Below are 22,341 nucleotides of genomic sequence, written 5' to 3'. Positions count from 1 at the left end.
AAGAAAAATAACAAATGTTGGCAAGGATGTGGAGAAACTGGAAAACTTGTACATTGCTGGTTGGAATAAAAAATGATGCAGCTGCTGTGGAAAACAGTTTGGTAGTTCTTGAAAAGTTAAAAAGAATTACCATGTGACCTAGCAATTCTAGTCCTAGGTATATACCCAAAATAATTGAAAACATGGACTTGAGCAGAATATTGTACAACAATATTCATAGCAGTATTATTCACAATAGCCAAAAGGTGAAAACAACCCGTGTCCATCAACAGATGAGTGGATATACAAAATATGGTATATCCACACAATGGAATATTATTCAGCCATAAAAAGGAATGAAGTTTAGACGCATGCTATACCATGGATTAACCTTGAAAACATTATGCTAAGTGAAAGAAGCCAGTCACAAAAGGACAAATACTATGTGATTGCACTTACATGAAATGCCTATTATAGGCAAATTCAAAGAGACAGGGACTTCCCTGGTGGCGCAGTGGTTGAGAGTCTGCCTGCCAATGCAGGGGACATGGGTTCAATCCCTTGTCTGGGAAGATCCCACATGCCACAGAGCAACTAAGCCCGTGCACCACAGCTACTGAGCCCACGCTCTAGAGTCCGCGTGCCGCAACTCCTGAGGCCATGTGCTGCAATTACTGAAGCCCGTGTGCCTAGAGCCCGTGCTTCGCAACAAGAGAAGCCACCGCAATAAGCCTGCATACCACAATGAAGAGTAACCCCTGCTCGCCGCAACTACAGAAAGCCCGTGCACAGCAACGAAGACCCAACGCAGCCAAAAAAAAAAAACAAAACAAAACAACCAAAGGACAGAAAGTAGATTAGACATCACCAGGAGCAACCATAATATCCATTTTTCAGTTTTAGTTCTTATCGGATCTTGCTGACCCTTGATATAATACAAATTGTAAAATGCTGTGCAAAAGCAATGAGCTGGTGGAGTAACTGATGAACTGCAATTTTCTGGAAGCAGCCTTTTTACGTGGTCATCCCCTGCGTCTTTCCTGTTTATATCCAAATCATTCTCTGCCATAATTTCAACACCTATCAGGATACCTGACACCTAGAAGTTATTTGGTTAAATAGACATTTATTTATTTATTATTAATTTACTTATTTATTTTTGGCTGTGTTGGGTCTTCGTCGCTGTGCACGGGCTTTCTCTAGTTGTGGCGAGCGGGGGCTACTCTTTGTTGTGGTGCGCAGGCTTCTCACTGCAGTGGCTTCTTTTGTTGCGGAGCATGGGTTCTAGGCGCACAGGCTTCAGTAGTTGTGGCATGCGGGCTCTAGAGCGCAGGCTCAGTAGTTGTAGCGCACGGGCTTAGTTGCTCCGCGGCATGTGGGATCTTCCCGGACCAAGGCTCGAACCCCTGTCCCCTGCATTGGCACGCGGATTCTTAACCACCGTGCTACCAGGGAAGTCCCTAAATAGACATTTACATGTCAGTGTCACTCATGTTAAAACTCCTTGCAAAAAAAAATAAAATAAAAATAAAAACTCCTTGCAATCCGAGACTATGTCCTTTTTTTTTTCCCCAGTCTTTTTCTTTTTCTTTTTGGTTTTTACTTCCATGCTAAGTACAGTAAGCCATAGAGGTAGGGGCAGTAAACATTTAAGGAACTGTAAAGAGCAAGGGAAGCCATGATCACCTAGTTGAGCCAGGCCAGGTGAGCCTGTGAGATACTCCTACGCCCCCTAGTGGTGACGATGGGAATTCCTCCTGGCTCTCTTACAAGTTTGGCAATCTTTTTTTTTTTTTTTTAAAGATTTAATTTTATTTATTTTTGGGCCTTCGTCGCTGCACACGGGCTTTCTCTAGTTGCGGTGAGAGGGGGCTACTCTTCATTGCGGTGCAGGGGCTTCTCATTGCAGTGGCTTCTCTTGTTGCGGAGCACAGGCTCTAGGGTTCACGGGCTTCAGTAGTTGCGGCACGTGGGCTCAGTAGTTGTGGCTCGCGGGCTCTAGAGCGCAGGCTCAGTAGCTGTGGCGCACGGGCTTAGTTGCTCCGCGGCATGTGGCATCTTCCTGGACCAGGGATCGAACCTGTGTCCCCTGCATTGGCAGGCGGATTCTTAACCACTGCACCACCTGGGAAGTCCCCAGTTTGGCAATCCTGAAGAACTGGATGAAATTATCTACCCATAAATTAATAAATGTAGAAATGCATCATGGTGTAAATTCTTCCTACTTTAGATAAGCATAGTAATAAATTTTAAATGTGACCTGAGGCTGAGAGGACTCTGAGGGTTTCTTGATTTGAGGGCTGCTGTCATGTCTAATTCATCTCAACTATTCTCCCACAGGGCCTAATGCACCATTGTTTATTTTTTTACTTAAAAAGTAATGCATGAACTTGATAGAATAGTTTAGACAATACAATAGGGAAGAGAATGACAAGTAAGTCTTGCTCCAGGCCCAGAACCTAGGCCCCAGGCCCTCAGTTTCACTTCCTGATAATAGCCACTTGTACTGGATTCTCTGGAATCCTTCCAGTAGGGTAATCAACTCATCCTGCTCTGCCTGGGACTTTCCCAGCTTTAGCACTGAAAGCCTCACATCCTGGGAAACCCCTCAGCCCCAGGCAAATTGGAATAGTTGGTCACCCTACCTCCCAGAGACATCTATTCATCATACACAAACATATACACATATTAGTTGCATTACTCAGCATCCTGGTGTTATTTTAATCAAAACTATATTTCAAACATCATTCCTTATCAGCTGTATATTCATTTAACAAATACTTATGGAGTTACCTACCATGCTCTAGGTACTGTTTTAGAAGCTGAATATACAGTAGTAAACAAAATGGGCAAAAATCCCTTTCCTCATGGAGTTAACATACCAGTAATTGTATCTGTTGTATTAATCACTTTGCTATTATGACCAATGCTGTCCTGGACATTTGTGTGTATGTATCTTTCCTACATGTCAGTGTGAGTTGGTCTATAGCAGCACCGTCCACAGAACTTTCTGTGTTGACGGAAATGTCCTCTATCTGCTGTGTCCAGTATGTAACCACTAGCTACGTGGGCTATTGAGCTCTAAAAATATGACTAGTGAGCCTGAAGAATTGAATTTTTAATTTTTTTTTTTAATTTAAATTTTTAAATGTAAATAGCCACAGTTTTGGATGATGCAGGTCTGTGGGAGAAAGTCCTAAAAATAGAAAAGATAAATCAAAAGATGTGTGCTCTTGTAAATTGGATAATTATAGGCAAATCGCCCACAAAGAGGTTGTATTAGTTATCTGTTGCTGTATAACAAAAGACCACAAGCTTAGCAGCTTAAGCAACACACACTATGTCACAGTTTCTGTGGGCATGGCGGGACTGGATCATGGCATAACAGAAGATTACAGGAGCAGATTTCCCATTGATTTTCCTTAGGATCACTATTTAGTTGAATAATTTTTTAAACCATCTGTCGCCACCTGCCTACCTCACTGCCTATTAGAGACCATGTCTTTCTCCCTCACACCATATCCCCGGCACCGGAGGGCCCAGCACACAGTAGGCCCACAGGGACTCTTTGTTGCCTGAATGAATGAGTTTCCCTTGGCAGTAAAAATCAAGTTTGCGAAGCCTTTGAGCAGGACCCTTCCCCACTCCAGGCTCTCATCAGAACCCCAAGAGGGTCTTAGATGATGTAGGCCATCTGAGAGAGGCTGCCAAAAACTAAAGAGGAAGAGATGATTGTGGGAAACGTTTTCCTCAAGAACATTAAGGGAAAATGGGAGGAGAAAGATCCATTCATTTGACACATTATTAGGTTGATTGTTTTTGAAAAACAGCCAGTGTGATTGTGGCGAATGAGGAGGGCTGGCAATACATTTGCAAGCTAAGAAAGGGAGAGTGGGGACATTTTCACGGAGAATGCCCAGAAGAAATAGGAAGGAATATTGCACATATAGTCTAGTCTCAGCATTTGACTGGGGCTGGGGTTGGGGGCTGGGGAGGGGGCGGCGTATAATGTAGGTTAGTGGTTCTCAAAGTATGGTCCTGTCCAGCAGTGGCTGCATCACCTGGAAAAAATGTTAGAAATGCAAATCCTCAGGCCACACCCTAGATTTACTGACCTGCTGAATCAGGAACTCTGGGGGTCTGCCCCAGCACCTCTTGTTTTCAGAAGCCCTCCAGGTGACTCTGATGCACGTAAGAGTTTGAGAACGACTGGCACTCTTAAATGCACAGGTACCAAAGCCAGACTGCATGGGTTCAAATCCTGACTCCGGGTTTCCATCTGTGTTAAAAGGTAATTTAATCTCTCTGTACTTCGATTTGCATAGTTGTAAAATGTGAGTAGTAGAACCTAAGTCATAGCTTGCTCAGAGGATTCATTCATGTAAAGTGCTTAGAATAATAAGCATACAAAAAGTTCACTATTAATATAGTATTATTTCAATCCTGTCCTCCTGTCTCTGTGACTAAGTGTACGAGCTCATGGAAAGTTCATTTCAAGAGCCCAAACTGGAGGCACTCAGTGGATTTGAAGCCCGGGTCTGGGACTCCCCTGCCTTCACCGTCCTCCCTGCTCTCAGCACAGGGTCTGGTGGCAGCTACAAAGCCAACACAAAGGCTTATAAATACCCACAACACACCTCTGCCCCCACTAAAGCACCCCCATCCCTGGAGAGGAAAAAGGGCACTTTTGGCTGGGAAGAGGTCAGATGCACAGGTGCCTGGCATAGGAACAAGAAAAAGAAATGGTAAAACGTAAGCATTGGCCCTCTAGGGTTGCTGCCTACCCGCCAGGTTATTCGTTTGTGAAAAGATGCCCACATGGCAAGCTAAAAATAATCCTCCTGCTGCCAGCAGGTCAAGCAAAATCAACCCAGAGGACTGAGAATGGGACAAATGAGGCGCAAATTTGCATTCAATTTATCTGGCTTAGTAAATGTGGTTTATTTGTCCTGTGCAGACTCCTTACTGTGAGGGCTTTGTGGCCTTTCAGGGTGGAGTTTAATTGATCATTGACTTTCCTGGTTAAGAAAACCACACAGACTTGTTAGCAGAGCCTGCCTTTTAAAAAGATGTAGCTTTTGTTAAGTGGGCTATATACAAGAGCCAATTTGGTGCAGTGAAAAGTGGAGAAATTTGAGATTCAAAACATCTGGGTTCTAGGCCTGCTCCTTTCAAGACTGAGGTTTAGTCTCTCTCTTCAAACCCGAGGCTCCCCATCTTATACAGAGCTGGAGCTGGACCCCATGGCCAGGAGGCATGTGGACACAATTTTAAATAGTTTGACTCTAAGGGAGATAGAGATTACTTCTGCTTTCACTAGGAAGTCTCAGTGTGGTGGTAGTCTGTCTTCAGCACCTCTCTAATCATGCTTAATCTCCCTTTTCAGCGGCAACAGTATCCAGCATGACTTTATAAGATTGTATTGTTTCCATTGTATTTTTCCAGTGTCCTGTAGAAATGTGATACTGATTTTCTATTTGTAGCTTGGGAGTGATAACAGATCTCCCTTTAAAATTTGTTTGCTGAAGTTTAAAGAAAGAACAACTCGATTGAAGAGAAAGATTCAGTAATAGTGCATAAGTAAATATTAAGTAATAGTAATAACTATTTAAATTTGGGAAACAGTGGCTGAAGCACAAAGCCTGTTCCACAAAGCCAGTCTCTGGATCTGGCTCCACATTTTCCAGATTTCCCTCCCTCCCTCCCTCCCGTCAGAGAGGCCAGGAGGCGCGGCCCACCCGCTAGCCCCGCCCCCAGCCCGACGCACGTTCCATAAGCCACGCCCCTAGCTCCGCCCCTCGGGCTCCTCCTTCTAGGCCGCCGTTGCCCTGCGCTCAGCGGCGGCAAGATGGCGGCGCAACTGCAGGACCGTGATGGTGGTTCGCAGCTGGCAGGGCCCGCGGCGGAGGCCGACCCCCTGGGCCGCTTCACGTGTCCCGTCTGCCTAGAGGTGTACGAGAAGCCCGTGCAGGTGCCCTGTGGACACGTGTAAGTGGAGGGTCAGGGGCCGGTCGGGGGGGCGCCTGACTGGGAGGAAAATGGAGCCGAGGAGCGAGGCCTCGGCAGGGAGGGTCTCGAGGCGGGAGCGAGAGGACATGGAGTTCCTGGAGGCCCGTGGAAGTTGGCGGGGTGGTCTTCTCTTCCGCCCTGCTTACACCCAAGTATCCCGCTCTTCTGTTGAGCGCCTGCTGTGTTACAGGCAGCCTGCCAGGCTCCTTCCCACGCGCGATGGTGGAGTCGCTCCCTGCTGGGGGTTTGGTAGGGTCTAAAGTCGGCTCTTGGGGAGCCAGTTTCCCTTAAATAGTCTGTACGTGGCCCCTGAAGTACACTGTGTATGGCGTCATGTGTCCAGCTGTGCCAAGTAATGCTAGTGTTCACTACAGTCGGGGAAACGCCGGACTAGACCAAAAGAACAAAAGGGAAGTCTTGATGTAGATCTGACCGGTCTGCCCTTCACTGTGAAAGAGGTGGGGAGTTGGCAGATAGTGATTGTTAGCATTCCTACTTGGGTACGAGGTTTGTTGCACTGTATTTGAAATTATAAAGCCTCCATATTGCTAATAGACTGCTTATAACGATTAAAGGAGATGTGTGTGACAATGTCCAGTACAGGTTCTGGGGTAGGTGCTTTGAGGTTGGCTGGATTTGAATCTAAGCCTTGCTCCATCAGACACACATCAGACACTTAAGTTGAAAGAACTGTAGAGAATGTGGCTACCTTCCTCTTGCTACTGGGAGTTGGATTTTCCTCTGTAGCCTTCCCCAGTGCTCGTCACGGGCATCATCTTGGTATTGGTCTTAGGACTCCTCTGTTGGTCAGTAGGCACAATAGGCACCTACTGGACCTCATGGGCATTCTTATTTCTGCAGCACTCCTGCAGGGGAAGAGGGTTGGAGGCCATCTTGCGGGTGAGGGCACTGAGGCTCACTTAGGGCAGGTTCACCGTTGTCTACTCTCCCCAGATGGACTGCAGGTGTCTGTTTGCCAGTTCAGAGAACAGTTGGCACCTGGCAAGGGCTCTTCAGGCACACTGACTGCTTTTTGCTTCTTCAAGTGCACCACGCTCTTTCTAGCTTCAGGCTGTTCCTGTTTGCAGTTCAGTTAGCCTGGAACTCTTCTTGCCCCATTTGCACCTCCCCCGTCACTATCCCAGATCCTTTCCAGACTTCAAGTCCCAGTTTAAGTTACCTCCCTTGTCACCATCCCCATTTAAATTACCTCTCTGCTTCTTTCCTGGGGTTTCTTTCTCCTATCTTGCACAGAGCAAAACTTAGAGATCACGAGGGCAGTGGTCATGTATGTTTTGCGCCTCTTTCTGTCCCAGGTGCCCAACGTAGTGTCTGAGCAACCATCTTCCAATCTTATGTTCAACTGGCTAAAATATTTGTGTGCTCACTATGCGCCAGATTTGGGGGCACAGTAGGGAACAAGGTGACTCTGCCCATGGAGTTCACAGTCCAGTGAATTGATGATAAATAAGTACTACTAATGCTCAAACTTTTGTCAAAACTCATTGTGCGATGGGAAGGTATTATAGAGATCAAACCTGGGGTGGGGGCAGGGGGAGTGATCGAGTAAGGAACGAATGAACTAAGAAATTAGTGGGGGAAGCATACTTTGTGAAAGTTGAAGTGGAGCCCAGGTAGCTTTCTCGCTGACTCCTCTTTTCCTTGGATCAGTCCTCCTTATTATGTTTACCTAATTTTGGATTAATTCAGTGGATTTCATTTACAATTAACATTTATAAGGAGAATGGACCCAGCACAATTTGCCAACTGAAGAGCAGCAAAATTTGAGGTTTCCTTGAGCCAGATGGACCTTTCCTAGGTCAGAGGTCAGGGGGCAGTACTGGGATTCAAACCTGGGCTCTTTTCTATACTCACCATACTAGCTCCGTGTGTTCATCAGTTCAGTGCTGATTGAAGACAGATGGCTACACCTCTGTGAGGGCAGCCAAGTCTCCCTCAGCTCCAGCCAAGTGCTTTTTGCTCTGCCTGGTTGATTTTTGCTAACTTTCCTGCTTGGAAGTGAGCATCACTGCAGCTCCGGCTGCGTGGGGCATTGAATTTTTATAAAACTTTATTTCAAGCCCTGAATTTTACATCCCCCTCCAACTTAGTGGAGTACAGCTGGAGAATGGCAGGTGGCTGGGTGCCCAAGAGAAGGATTTTCTAAGTAGCATTATAACAGGAAGTGGAGCATCTAGAAGGCTGAACTAGAAAAAGGCCCATAAATAGGAAATGGAAACTAAAAGCCAGTCCAAGATACAGGGGCCATTTAAAAGCAGGCTTGTTCGTCGGGCATGACTCAGTCACAGAGTGGCTTGTGAACATTGATCTCTGAGCTGAATCTCGGTGTATGCTTGAAGGGAGGCTTTGAGCCGCTTTTATCTACAAGCTGGGTTTGATTTCATTATGCTCTCTGGGATCGTCTGTGCTCTCTTGGGTTACTCTATTGATCTGCCTTTGAGAAGAGGTACAACAAATGATGGCCATAAGGCCCCATCTGCCTCTTTAACCTCATCACTTATTCTCTCCCCGTGGTCTACCACATCATGGCCTCAGAGACCTTCCCTTCTACCTCTTGGTTCCCGCTTTGCACTTGGTGTCATCTCTGTGGAACTCTTTTCATCCACGTCTGTGCGGCTCTCCTCATAATTTTAGGTCTCAGCTCAACTGTTACCCCCTTAAAGAAGCTTTCTGTGATCCCCTTCCCCCGCAGCTGATCTCTTTGCCTTGTTTTATTTCCTTCATATATTTAATCACTATCTGAAATTAACACTTGTGTTTTCCTCTACTCTGGAATATAAGCATCATGATGACAGGGACTTTGTTTATTTAGTTCACCACTGTGCCCTCGGTTGTGAATCATTAGACCCCCTCACCTTCTCCCATCCTGGTTTAGAATTTTGTCTAGCAGCATTTAACATCTAGCTAAATAACAAAAAGGAAGAAAATTTTTAGAGACAGTAAAAAATGGTCAGATGCACAAATTACCTTTGATTATATGTCCTGAGTTCTTCCTGGCAGATTTTGTTATCTTGTCTGTCAGGTTGAGTATGTAGCCAGGGTATTTTCATGCCTTATTATTCCTTCTTTCTCTGTACCGTATCTGAGTATCACCACCTGTCTAGGCTTCGGACAGAAAGTTGGTCATCTTTGACTTCTTTGCTTTTCCAAATTCAGTAAATTACCAAGTCCTACTGATTCTACCCCTGAATCATTTCCTGAATTCTTTATTGCCTCGCGGTTTCTTGCCTTTGGCCGTCTGTTTGGTTTCTACATCAAGTCTTTTCTCGTCTTTCCTCATCTAAAAAATTTTTAAAGCCGACAACTCTATTGTTCATGATAACGCCAGAGTTATTTTTCTAAAACTTGAATTTGGTCTGGTTGCTACCTTGTTTTAAACACCTGGCTCCCTACTGCTTATGAGGAAAGCTGTTAAACACTCACCATACATCTGAGGAAATAAAAGTCTAAGTCTAAGGGCCTGGAATATTCTTCCCCTCCTGTACCACTGAACTCTTTATTTTAAGGCTCTTTCGCGGATGCTGCCTCTGAAGTCTTACCAGCTCTGTCCTTGGGTCACAACTGTTGCTCTTGACTTTGTGTTTCCATAGTGCTTTGCATTCACCTCTAGTGATAGCCGCGTCTGTTTGTGGTGCATTTCATATGTGCTAGGCACTGTAGTAAGAGTGTGCTATGCATAATCCACCCTCCCAACAATCCTAGAAGTAGGTACTATGATCTCCACTTCACAGAGGAGAAACTGAAGTTCAGGAGATCCCACCAAGATCCCTCAGCGGCAGGGGCTGAGGTCTGAAGACTGTGCCATAGCACCTTCTGCCATGCCGTGGGAGTTTGCATTTATTTCTGTTGCTGGACCTGTGTGTTCGTTGCAAGGAACACCCTCCCCCCCTTTTTCTTGCCCAGAAGGACTCAGTATTTGAATCAAGAGCAGGGAGCAAGTTGTTTTTTATTCATTGATGTCATTTTAAAAGTTTATCCATTTTTGTTGTCTTGTCTCCACGATGCATGACGCAGGTTCTCTGTATGTCTTGTTCTAGCTTTTGCTCTGCATGCCTGCAGGAATGTCTGAAGCCGAAGAAGCCTGTCTGTGGGGTGTGTCGCAGCACTCTGGCACCTGGCGTCCGAGCCGTGGAGCTCGAGCGGCAGATTGAGAGCACAGAGACTTCTTGCCATGGCTGCCGTAAAAATGTATGTGGAAGTAAAACGGAAGAGTCAGTGTCTTTCTATAAGATGGGTAAAATGTAGATCTGTTGCCACGTTGTTTCTGAAGTTAGAACGTGACTAAGTGACTAACAGCACGTGTGCATGCTGGTTATCTGTGGCAGTGGCTGTGCTGTTGCATTTTGGTAACCTTAATTGGTTGTGGTGGGGGTTTTTTTCCTTTAAAAATTGGTTTAGTATATTACATAGTTTAGCCTTGAAAGCCATAGAAATCAGTTGTCCCAGTTTTTTCCTGCAAAAGACCCATTTTCCCAAAGCAGCATACACAGTTTTAATTAGAATATAATGACAATGATATTTCTTAATTTTTTAAAATATAAAATGAAGTCAGTGACTCAAAGTTACCTGTTGCAATGAGTTTGAGGGGAATTTTTTTTTTTCTTTTTTTTTTTTTTTTGCCACGCCACCCGGCATGCAGGATCTTAGTTCCCCAACCCCAGGGATGGAACCCGCATCCCCTGGAGTGGAAGTGCGGAGTCTTAACCACTGGAACACCAGGGAAGTCCTGAGGGGAAATTTTATAATGTATATTACTAAAGATATAAAACTTGTTCAACTTTTTAGCACTTGGCAAGGAGGAATTGTAGTGCAAAGGTCAATATGAAGTCATTTGATTATAATAGCAATATCTAACATTTGAAATGCACCCATACTCTTTTGCATGACCATGTTAGAGTCAAGAATATTTATTTTAACATCTGTTGTAACTGCACAGGTTACAACATTTTATTTTCAAAGAGATATACACAGCATTATTGGTTTTTAAATCATTATGATTTTATTAATTCCAAACAACACAAAAATATAAACTAATGTAGGCTTGTTCCCCACTCCAGAGATTACCTCTTTAAAAATGCTTCAATTTAGAAGGCTGCAAAACATTTTTCTGCCCATTGACAAACACAAGTGTGGGATTTCTACAAAATAGGATCATACTATAATATATACTTCTGCAAGTTCTTTTCACTTTTGAAAACTTTTTTACTTAATGACTTTGACATCCTCGCATGTTAGTTTCATTACTTTAACACCTTAATACGGATAGCCATAAAATGGATATACCTTACCATTTCTTTCCTTTCAGAGTGATTTAGCACTAGGGGTACACAGTGGCTGCAGTTCTGAGTAGGGCTCTTTCCCATCCCTTTTAATTGGGAGCTCTTTGATAGACAGCTTGAGGTCAAGTTCTTTAGCTGGAGATAAGACAGAAAGAAGCATCATGGTAAGCCACAGCTCAAATACTGAAACATATTTTTCCTTGTAGTTTCTTTTGATTTAGAAACTCAATATACTGAAATAAAGTTTCCTGTTACCTTCATCTTTCTTTATGTATGCATGATGAGTTTTTAAAAATTTCTGTATGCTTTGTGATTGTATTATATTATACCTCCAAAAATGTTTATCTTCCCTTTACCTCCTCTTTCTTCATTCCTTACACTTTTTCTTTGTTTTTAGATCACCTGTGATGAAGCACTCTTCCTGTGGGTTTTCTTTTCTCTTTCCATCTTGCAAAGACTAGATTTTATTAGAGAAATAGAATTCAGAGTCTGGGTTTTTTTTGTAAGATCATTTATCACAATCTGGTGATAGGATATAATTGTTTAACTAGGATTACTAGCCTTTATCCCTTTTACGTAAATCATCACTTTTCTCTGCCGCACTTATAATGGAATGTGGTTCTTGGCTTGCGTAAGGAGATTAGTTTAAGTGCTAGTGTGGAAAACTTTAAAAACTTCACTGGGTTTGGAGTGTCTCTGTGAGCAGAGAGCATATCATGAATAAAGCAAACCTCTCTGAGAGTGATTTTAGAGTGGAAGCAGATATCCTTGTTCGGTCAAGTAAAACATCAGGCTTGGTATTAACAGAAACCCTGCAACAGTCAGAGTTTCAGTCCCATCAGCATAGCCAGGAGTCTGGTGAGATTGTTTGCCAGGGTGATATAGGTCTAGTTTTCATCTTGCTTTCGCTTTGGGACTATGTTGGACTGGGTACAAGATCCTGACTAACTTGTGGGCTCTGGTTCTTCCTACTTAAGTTCTTCCTATCCAAGATCCGTGCGCATGTGGCCACCTGTTCCAAATACCAGAATTACATCATGGAAGGTGTGAAGGCCACCACCAAGGATGTGTCCCTTCAGCCAAGGTAAATGACTCTGTCACTCTCTTAGGTGGACGTCTTTCTTCGTGAGTTTTGGAAAGTGGAGGTATAATTGTTATGCTGGCTAAAGCTGACCTAAGGTTTTGTTTTGGGGTGGGTGTGGAGAAGGACTCTCATGTTCACTTCAAATATTAGCTGAGCTGTTATTTTCAAATCATTTGACCTGATGCATAAGTGATCATCAGAACCCCTGTCATAACACATTGAGTGAACTTTGCTCCTTTTGGGAGGGTACAGTGATTGAAATTGTGCGGAAAGGTACTCACAGAGAGGTTTCTTCTTTTTTCCTTCCTTTCATCTTCCAGAAATGTCCCAAACCGTTATACGTTTCCTTGTCCTTACTGTCCCGAGAAGAATTTTGATCAAGAAGGACTTGTAGAACACTGCAAGTTGTTCCATAGCACGGACACTAAATCTGTGGTAAGAGTAACTCTTTGAGTTTTTTGTTTTGTTATGTGGGTTTTTGTTGTTGTTGTTTTTTGAATTTTTATGGGGAAAGAAAGTCAAACTTAACAGAAAAATTACAGGGTTAGTTAAATGAACTCTATGTACCCTTCACCTAGAGTCACAGATTAATAAGATTTTACCATATTTGCTTAACCATACTCTATATACATATTTTATGCTAACCATTTGAGAATAAGTTACAGATATCATGACCCTTTGTCCCTAAATACTTGAGCACATGTCTCCTAAGAAGAAGTAATGTCTTCTTAGAAAACCACATTTTTTTGTGAGTTTGATTTTCACATTCAGGAATTGTAACATTGATACAATCTAATACCTCCTTTGGAATTCATGTTTAAATTTTAACAATTGTAGTGTCCTTCATAGCAATCTCCCCTGGCCCCCAAATCCTGGATCTGTGAGTTATATTTAGGTGTCATGTCTCTTTAGTCCTCAGTTTTTCTTTGTCTTTCATGCCCTTGACATTTTTAAAGAGGACAGGCCAGTTGTTTTGTAGAACGCCCTTCAATTTGGGTTTGTCTGTTTCTTCATGATTACGTGCAGGGGTGCTACATCGTGCAGGGATGCTACACGTCCGGGTATACATCAGGAGGGTCATGTGATGTTTGTTGTTCCCATTGTTGGTAACGTTAACTTGGATCCCATGGCGTCTGCATAAAGCTGCCATTTTCCATTTGAGTAGCGTCTTCATAGTTGTGGGGAAAGAGAATGTAGATGAAATTATTAGGAAAGTGCTTATCAGTCCTTTGATATTTAATTTATATATCAAGGCTGACATGTAGTTTTCTTTAAAAAAGTTTGAATTTGGTCCATCTCAGCAGTGTTATCCTTCCCTCTTAATGTGATTGACAGACTAGGTCTTAATACAACTTTCTCTGTAGTTTTGTTTGTTTTCCCATTTATCTCACACTGCTTCTGTTGAACTATGTAGCAAGTTTTATGAGCAGATCTTCAGCTCCACTGCTGTAAAAGATGGTGCACAGACTTGAGAATTTGCATGAGCTTTTGCTAGTAGAATTAGGCCTGATGGCACTCTGTGTTTTTCTGTCTTAAATCTTAAGATTCAGCTAGTCTGTTTGAGAATACCTTGAATCTTCTCTTTATTGAACTCCTTGCCAAGTCCAAATTCTGGTCAGTACAGCTACTTTTTACACTGGGCTCCCTGGACTCTTAATGTTGTGCTGTGACAGATTCCACAGATGAATCCCCCCTCTCTCTGCTTTTCCCAACTCCCCAAACTAGGGAACTGGGCTGGCTTGGCCCAGCGAGCACGCTGTTTTCAGCCAGGCCCTATTGCCGCTGGCGCACACACACACTGTCTGGTGGCTATTCTGGGCACTCTCTTTTCATTAAGTTCCTGGCATGAACTGTCCCCATCTTTTCCACAGATAATGGTGAGTCCTGCTTTTCACTAAGTTCCAAGTACCAGGTGTGTGTTCCTTTCTCCTCTGTTCGTTCTGTCTCAGGAGCTCTCTGATCTATCTCTGAGGTCACAGACTGGCAGCCTGTCTGGCCCATACACAATTTCATTTCCCCAAACTTTAAAAATCAGCAGATTTCTCAACCTTGATACTCTACATTTGAGAAATTAGAAGTTCCGGCAGAAGTTGGCTGGCCCTGAATAGTGCTGGCCCCTCTAGATGAGATGGCTCACAGACATCCTGCTTTGCTTGTTTGCCTTTCCCGCCGGGTTCCTGTGAACACTTGAAGAGTGCACCCCTCGTTCTGTGTCCTTATCATTCCCTCGTGCTGAGGAAAAGGCTCCTTTGCAAGTCTGCCTCTTCTCTGCCCGCATCCTCAGATCCAGGTGGAGGACTGAGACTAGGGCCTTGCCCTGCTCCTGAGGCTTCCTCTCCCCACCATGTTTCTCCTGTCACCTTCAGCTTTTCTCTCTACCCGCTCCTAACACTTGCTTTCCTTCAGACATGCCCAGTCTTCCCTGTCTAATTGGTGGGAGGAATATTTGATCCACTGTTTTCTCTATATAGCCTACAGTTTCTCTTTTCCTTCAAGCTTTGGTTTGTCAGCTGCTGCTGTCTCTTCCATGTTCTCTCCTTTATCCCTTTAGAGTCCAGCGTCCACTGCTGGCATCACATTATCCAGGGGCCCAGCTGGTCTTCTTAAGTCCTTGTTTTCTGTCACCTTGCTACAATTTTAAAAATTTGTTTCTTTGTATGTAGTCAGTTCCTTGTATAAGAAGTGGACTGTGGCCTCTTCCCCTAGACTCCTGGTTCCCTCTATACCATCAGTTATTCAAGTATTTTTTATATTTTTGCAATTTAGTTTATGTTTGGATGTAATACATGCATTATATTACCACTTGTCATTTTTGTATAATAGAAGTAAACCCAGTGTAAAAGTAAAACACCACACCATGCCTGCCGGCCTTTCATGAGATCAGTCACAAAGAATTGATTATTTTCTCTCAAAAATAAACAGCCCCATCATTTGATACTAATACCCTTCCTTCTGAGATCTGTATCTTTATTACATAGATGAGTGTTGAGGTTTCTGAGGCAGATGCCAATCTGGAATGGCCATCGCATCCCAGAGCCATCTGGGATGCGCCACTTCTCAGCCGCCAGGGCTTCAGATTGATCTGCATTACACTTAGTAAATCCCCACTCCTTGGAGATGCAGATGTCCTGGCGGCCAGGGAACCTGAACTTGGCCCTGCACAGGGCCTCAACCACGTGCTCCTCGTTCTGCAGCTTGGTGTGGATGGGCATGATGACTTCGCCAACGTGGACTCTGGCTACTGTGCCCGAGGGCTTTCCCAAGGCACCCTGTGTACCTGTCTGGAGCCTAGACTGAGGACGGCCTGAGGCCAGACATTTTCTTTTCCTATGATTCCAGAATAGCTGCTCAGTACACATTCTTTGTCTGCACTAAGCATGATATGTTCTATGAAAAACACCCCAAAGCCAAGTTTTCAGCTGCTTCTTCAAGATGTTTCAGTTATGGTTCTTAATAACCAATTACTAATTGAAAGAGCAAATGAGCTTAGGCACAGAGATACACAGACACCACCACCTGCCCCCACTACCCATTTTCCATTTTAAAGTTAGCCAGATAAGCTCAACTATTTTAGTAATTATGAAAACTAAAACGGATGTTAAGTCAAATGATAGAGCTACTCAAATTCATTTCCTACCACTGTCTCCCCTGCACTCATTTCTGGAAGTGAATAAGTGAAGAAACCAGCGTACCACGCACGCTAAGTGGACTGCCCACATTGTGAAGCTGGTTAGTGCAGAACCAGTACTGGAGCCCAGTGTCCTGGCTCCTAAACCAGTTCTGTCTTAACAGCATCAGAGACACCTGTGTGGAGTGCTCATTGGCCTCTGAGTAGTGCTCCACTGCGTGTGTGGAAAATACAAAATTACGTCATCCAGAGACATTTCTAGCTTTCACGTGTATGACTCATGCTGTCCTCCTCTTTTGTCCCCCTTTGGATGCAAGTGACAGCTCATTTCTACACACTAACCAATGTTGTTGACATCTGTCCACATCAGTACATGTAGATCTGATTCTTTTTTAATGAGCTTCTCAGTTTTCCATTACTTGTCTGTACCATGATTTAACTGGTCCCTTATTGATAAACGTCAAGGTTACTTCCAGACAGTATCAGAAAATTTGATGAAAGACTGGATATTAAATGCTACTAAAAAAAATTGTTGATCGATGGGTGAGATAATAAATAGTACTGTATTTGTAAAGGGAAACATATTTTTAAGACTGTTCTGAAACAGTTAAGGGTGAATTGTTGTGTCTTATTTTTAAATGCTTCATTTTTTGCTGAAGTAAGTATGCCAAACTTAAATCTAGGTGTTGAGGATAAGGGATGGTTTATCAAACTATTATCTACTTTCCTATAGTTCTGAAGTTTTTCATAGTACATTTTTAAAGGCTGTCATAGATTTTAACATACCTTTGCCTATATTTACGTATGTCTGAAAAATAAAGTCTTAGCCTGCAGCCAGTTAAGCCGACCGTGCTCTTTTCTCCGTGGGGGCCCGGTGTGCAATGGCTGCAAAGAGCAGCCTCCTTGGTAGTGTATGCAGCCTGTTGCCTGTACGGGTTGCCCGAAGGGACCTTGGAGACAGCCCTTTCCAGTGGACATTCATGTCTGGCCTCAGGCCGTCCCCAGTCTAGGCTCCAGACAGGTACACAGGGTGCCTTGGGAAAGCCCTCGGGCACAGTGGCCAGAGTCTTCGTTGGCCAAGTCATCATGCCCATCCACACCAAGCTGCAGAACGAGGAGCACGTGATGAAGGCCCTGTGCAGGGCCAAGTTCAGGTTCCCTGGCCGCCAGGACATCTGCATCTCCAAGGAGTGGGGATTTACTAAGTGTAATGCAGATGAATCTGAAGCCGTGGCGGCTGAGAAGTGGCTCATCCCAGATGGCTCTGGGGTCAAATACATCCCTAATCATGGCCCCTGGACAGAGGCACTCATGAGACCTTGGCCCTGTCCCTTCCTCACTGAGGCCCATCAGTGAATCCCACTTCCTAACAAAAAAAGAATAGTAATAAAGTCTTAGATATGGATTAATTTGGTCAAAGGTTAAGTACACTCATAATTTTGATAGATATTGCTAAACTACTCTGTGGTATCTGGTACTGCAACCTAATTTTTTGTCCTTTTTTTCCCTCCTTTGGCTTCTTGAAATCCCTCTGATTATTTTGGCTCTGTTGAAGCCTCACTTCCTTCAGCCCTTGGTCCTCTGTTCTGCTCCTCTGCTTCTGCAGAACTCCTTAAACGTCAGTGTTTCAGCCCTTCCCTTTGGAAGCCTCCTCCTCCCCAGACTCTGGTTCTGATCATGCTCTCCTCCACAGCGCCAGCCGCCTGCCTGGCTCCTTCACCATTTCGCATTTATCTCATGTCAACCCCCTTGGTCACATATCTTCCTTGTAGATGGTGGGGTTCCATTGTCAAGCCAGACCACTTACACCTACTTCTCCCCCCACCCCCCTCTCTGCCCCTCGCCTTGAATTTTCCATTCTAGCCAGACTCATTGGCTGCTTGCCACGTACTCTTTGTCTTTCCAAATATCTCCCGCTCTTCAAAGCCCAAATCAACCTCTTGTGTGAAGGCCCTTTAGCCTGAGCCCCCTCGTCTGAGCATTTACTTTATAAAAACAGCACGTAAGGCTGTGTTTTACTTCCTTGGGATGTTGCTCATCTGTCATTTCCTTGGTTTTCTTTGTGCTTTTAGATCATTTTGTGTGCTGGGTTGGAAGGTCGTAGTCTAGGCTCCTCCTAGGCTGACACAGTGTTCTCACCTCAGTAGGGGATCAAAAATGGGTGGTATCATGGCCTAAGCCTTTTGACTCGAGTAGGAGACTGACGGTGTCTTCTGGGATGTGAATGTGCACTTGAAGATGTGACCAGGCCCTGGACTGGTGGTCAGGAAAGCTGTCCTGGAAGAAAGGTGGCTGGACACAGGCCACAGAGGGTTGATGTCAGCTCAGACATCCAGTACCTGATACCGTGCTTCTTTATTGAAAGGTTTGTCCGATATGTGCCTCGATGCCCTGGGGAGACCCTAACTACCGCAGCGCCAACTTCATAGAGCACATCCAGCGCCGGCACCAGTTTTCTTACGACACTTTCGTGGTGAGTCTGGAGCCTGGGCTCTAACTCCTTCCCCCGGGGGATGGCACAGCTCCCTCCCTTCTCTTACCTGGAGAACTGTGGGCCTCCTTGGTGAGTTTTGTCACTGATGTGATGGGCTCCCTGGAATGACAGCTGTGTGGTATTTAAGAAGATGAACTGGCCAGTCATCTAGACTGAGATATAGTAAGCTTGCTTTTATTTTATGTTTTCCAAAACTTTTGTCCACTTCGGTATGTGGTTTCTACCTGTTACGGAACCTGGTTTAGGATCCTTAAGCTCAGGTGCCCACGGGAACCAGGCAAGTAATGGAAGTGATTCTGCTAAGGAATGGCAAGCTGGGCGGTGTGTGACTCAGGTAGTGCAGCCAGCAGCGCCAGCTGATTGTTGTTGTGTGGAAAGACAGGCACAGCACTGCCAGGCTCCTCCCCGCCCCAGCCCCAGGAAGCTGGCAATGCAGAATTTCATATGACGTATCCCGGGTTTATTTTAAAGTACTTCAGGTCAAACGAAACACACCAACAAGCCAAGTGTGGTCATCAGGTTTATATCCTTTCTCTAGAGCTGAGTGGTTTTGAAGAGCACACTGTTGTCTTGGCATTGTAGTGGCAGACAAATCCGGCCGGCTGTTTAAAGTAAACCTTTTATTTGCATATACAGATGTCAAGTTCGGATTTTAGAATAGTATTCAGTTTTTTTGTTTGTTTTTTTGCTGCATCAAGTCTTCGCCGCTGCACTCGGGCTTCCTCTAGTTGAGGTGATGGGGGCTACTCTTCGTTGCAGTGCATGGGCTTCACATTGCAGTGGCTTCTCTTGTTGAGGAGCACGGGCCCTAGGCATGCAGGCTTCAGTAGTTGTGGCACGCGGGCTCAGACTTGTGGGCTCTAGAGCACAGGCTCAGTAGTTGTGGCTCACGGGCTTAGTTGCTCTGCGGCATGTGGTATCTTCCCGGATCAGGGCTCGAACTTGTGGCCCCTGCATTAACAGGCGGATTCTTAACCACTGCGCCGCCAGTCAGGCCCCTAGTATTCAGTCTTAATGACTGTGTTTCAGGACCTGAGAAGGAAAGCATGACTCTTTCCTGAGTTGTCATAAAGAGTATTTTACTCTCGGCTTAACAGAGTATCTGAAACTCAAGACTTCAAAATAACTGTCGTTTTGTTAAAGATGAATACAGTTCCCAAGTAGATAGCTTTGCCTCATTGAATCAAAAAGGCTGCTTTCACTTCGGAGCGCTCCAGGTCTGAACGCTTGGTCTGTGCCAGGCTTCACTCAGGTGCTCTCTGGTCCCCACCCTCCCGTCTGAGGGAGCCGTCATCATGGTCATCGTCAGGATGAGGCAGCCGAGGCACAGAGAGATCAAACACTTTCCCAGAGTCATGCAGCCAGCATCGCAGACCGTGGAGCTGGCCCCTGGCCTCTGGCCCCTCTCCAGAGCCGCCGCTCACATGCCCTGCTTCTCTGACTGAAAGTGAGTTCTTGCAGCTGCGCACAGTTGGCTGAGGCTGAGCGTCTTTTTTGCCCGCAGGATTACGACGTGGATGAGGAGGACATGATGAACCAGGTGCTGCAGCGCTCCATCATCGACCAGTGAGCAGGCTCTGCTGGGGCTCGTGTTCCAGAGCTTCCATTACGTGCTCAGCGGGAAACGTGTGACTCCTCCACCTAAACGTACAACAGACCTGGAAGTGAGCCGTGGTATTAGGACAGGGTCACTTCCGACAGGGAACAGGTCCCCAGATCAGAGCCCTCCTTTCCTTTGGGCTCTTCCCCTACTGTTTACCCTGTTTGTCACATGTCTGGTCTTGCTCCTCAGCCACGTCCTACAGCTTCTCCCTCCTTTTTGGAAGGGAACCCAGCTTCTCCACCTGTCCTTGTTTCACATTTGAGCCTCGTGTTCTATGTTGACCTCTCAGGTCCTCTGAGCCAGCCAGGACCTTTTCTGGGTCATGAATAGCACAGATGAGACAAGCGTCTCCTCTCCTTGTCCCCGGGGTGTGTGAGCTCTGGCAATAATGCATCTGATCAGTGATGGAGCTCCTTCTGTGCTGTGCAAGTTCCTGTTAGTTGGTCCTTGGCAGCAGCTGCCAGAAGCTGGAGTTACCTCATGGGAGACATTTCACACGTCCTGTTGGGGTGAATGTTCTGGACTTAACATGCTCTGGTGCTGGAAGTTTTGCTTAGTGATATTTTCCTACCATTCCTGCACACCCTTAGGAGTAACTGGTTCAATCTTAAATGCCTGCATGGTGCCTTTTTAGGATAAAGGTGTAACCACATATTTTTAGTGAAAGTAAGTGTTTCTGGCTTAGGGAAGTTAAACTCCATTTATCCATAAGTGGGGAGGAGGGTCACCTAAGTGAGGTGGGAGGGCCATAGCTTTTTGGTTCTGATTTTCAAACTAATGAAGTATTTTCCAGTGACTTGGTTATGTTTGCTTCTCTGTTGGGGAGCCTGCTTATGTTCCTGTCCTTGAAGCACAAAAAGGAGTCCTCAAATGAATAAGAAGTCTGGGCTCTCCAGTGGATACTAGTTCTTTTATTTGGTAATTTAGATTAAACTGCGTGTTGCTTTTCTATCACAAATGGTTTCCTTATAAAACTGTTTTCAACACGTAAGTTGGTGTGTGAAGACCTGCCTTCTAAAGCAGAGGGGTTGGGGAGGTCTGGCATCGCCGCTGCTGTCTCTGACAAGACACGCTGTTCAGAAGGCACAGCACACTTCCTGGGAGCAGTCGGTAATGGAAACTGTCCACTGGAAACTTGCTTTGCTAATAGCTCCGGAAGCTTGAAGTTGGACTGTTTCACGAATATTAATAAATACAAGGCTAAGCGCTGTCTAATCTGTAGGAGCAGAGCTTCTGATCCACCAAAAGGCATCTGGGTTTTAGGTTCATTTTTCCTTGTTAGACCTCTTGTCTGAATATGGACATTGTTTATGGTCAGTGGCTGAGGTTTCAGATGACAAGGGGCTCTGGGCCTGTGCACTGCGCTGTGGGCCTCGCGCTGCCTGCCAGCGAGAGCTGCACATGCCCAGGGCCCAGCAAAGATGGGCCCTTTGGGGTCAAAGTAACTTTTTCTAATGTGCTTTTGCTTGGGAGGGCCCCGATGTTATGGTCAGCTTCTTCACTGTAATTTCTGGAAGAAGTTCATCTCAGTCTAAGTTTAGAGGGAAATTTGACAAATCTTCATTTGCGGGACCTGATGATGGTCGTCTCACTGGTGATACCAAGAAACTGAGTTCCTTGTATTAAGTGCACTTCATGTATTTCTAATAAGACGACTTTCCAGAAAGTGACATTTGTTATGTTCTGGCTTTTAAAAGGTGAAATATAAATAAATTTCATAATTTATCCAACTGGTAAGCTGTAATGCCTGTTTTCATTAACCACCATTTGCTGAAGTCTGGGCCTGGGGGGGCCTCCGGAAGATTGTTGCTCTTTTTAAGGGGAAGGTCTTGTCTGTCACGAGTGAGTCCCATCTGGCTCTGATCTCAGCTCTGACACTTCTCCGGCAGGCTTCACCGGGCCTGTCTTGTCTGGAGAACGAACCCCCTTCCCCGCCGAACCCCGCCCACCATGTTGGGAGCTCCCGTGAGGCAAGAAGTGGCCACGTTCCATGAAACGACTTCAGGTGCCTTAGCGGCAGCCCTGAGACATCATAGTAGAGGGTTCCACACGTGAAGATCTGAGGTCATGGGCGTGTTTCCGTGCTGCACTCTGCCGCTGGCTGTAGGACATCTGGAAGATACTTCCCCCTCCCGATTTAAATAGGTTTTAATAGGATCTGTCTCCTACATGTGGAGAAGGGACAACAGCGGGGAAAGAGGGAAAGCAGAGACCAGGGAGGCTGCTGTTGGCGGTTCCGGGCAG

General features: G+C 45.2%; 1 protein-coding gene across 3 annotated transcripts; it reads left to right on the top strand.

Moving 5' to 3' along the window:
- Positions 1–5,795: 5,795 nt before the first annotated feature.
- On the top strand, positions 5,796–21,827 carry RNF114 (ring finger protein 114). Of its 3 annotated transcripts, XM_082430500.1 has the most exons (7): positions 5,796–5,967; positions 10,047–10,197; positions 10,795–10,824; positions 12,266–12,372; positions 12,693–12,807; positions 18,366–18,473; positions 19,999–21,827. In XM_082430500.1, exons 1-7 carry the CDS (start codon positions 5,828–5,830, stop codon positions 20,062–20,064), a joined length of 717 nt encoding a protein of 238 aa, XP_082286626.1. In that variant the 5' UTR covers positions 5,796–5,827; the 3' UTR covers positions 20,065–21,827. The 3 variants fall into 3 exon arrangements, with proteins under 3 accessions (XP_082286626.1, XP_082286627.1, XP_082286628.1); XM_082430501.1 differs by lacking the exon at positions 10,795–10,824; XM_082430502.1 differs by lacking the exon at positions 18,366–18,473.
- The last annotated feature ends 514 nt before the right edge of the window (positions 21,828–22,341 follow it).

Source organism: Balaenoptera physalus, assembly GCF_965194825.1.
Source record: "Balaenoptera physalus genome assembly, chromosome: 16".
NCBI lineage: Eukaryota > Metazoa > Chordata > Mammalia > Artiodactyla > Balaenopteridae > Balaenoptera > Balaenoptera physalus.
This window is presented reverse-complemented; position numbering and strand designations above follow the sequence as displayed.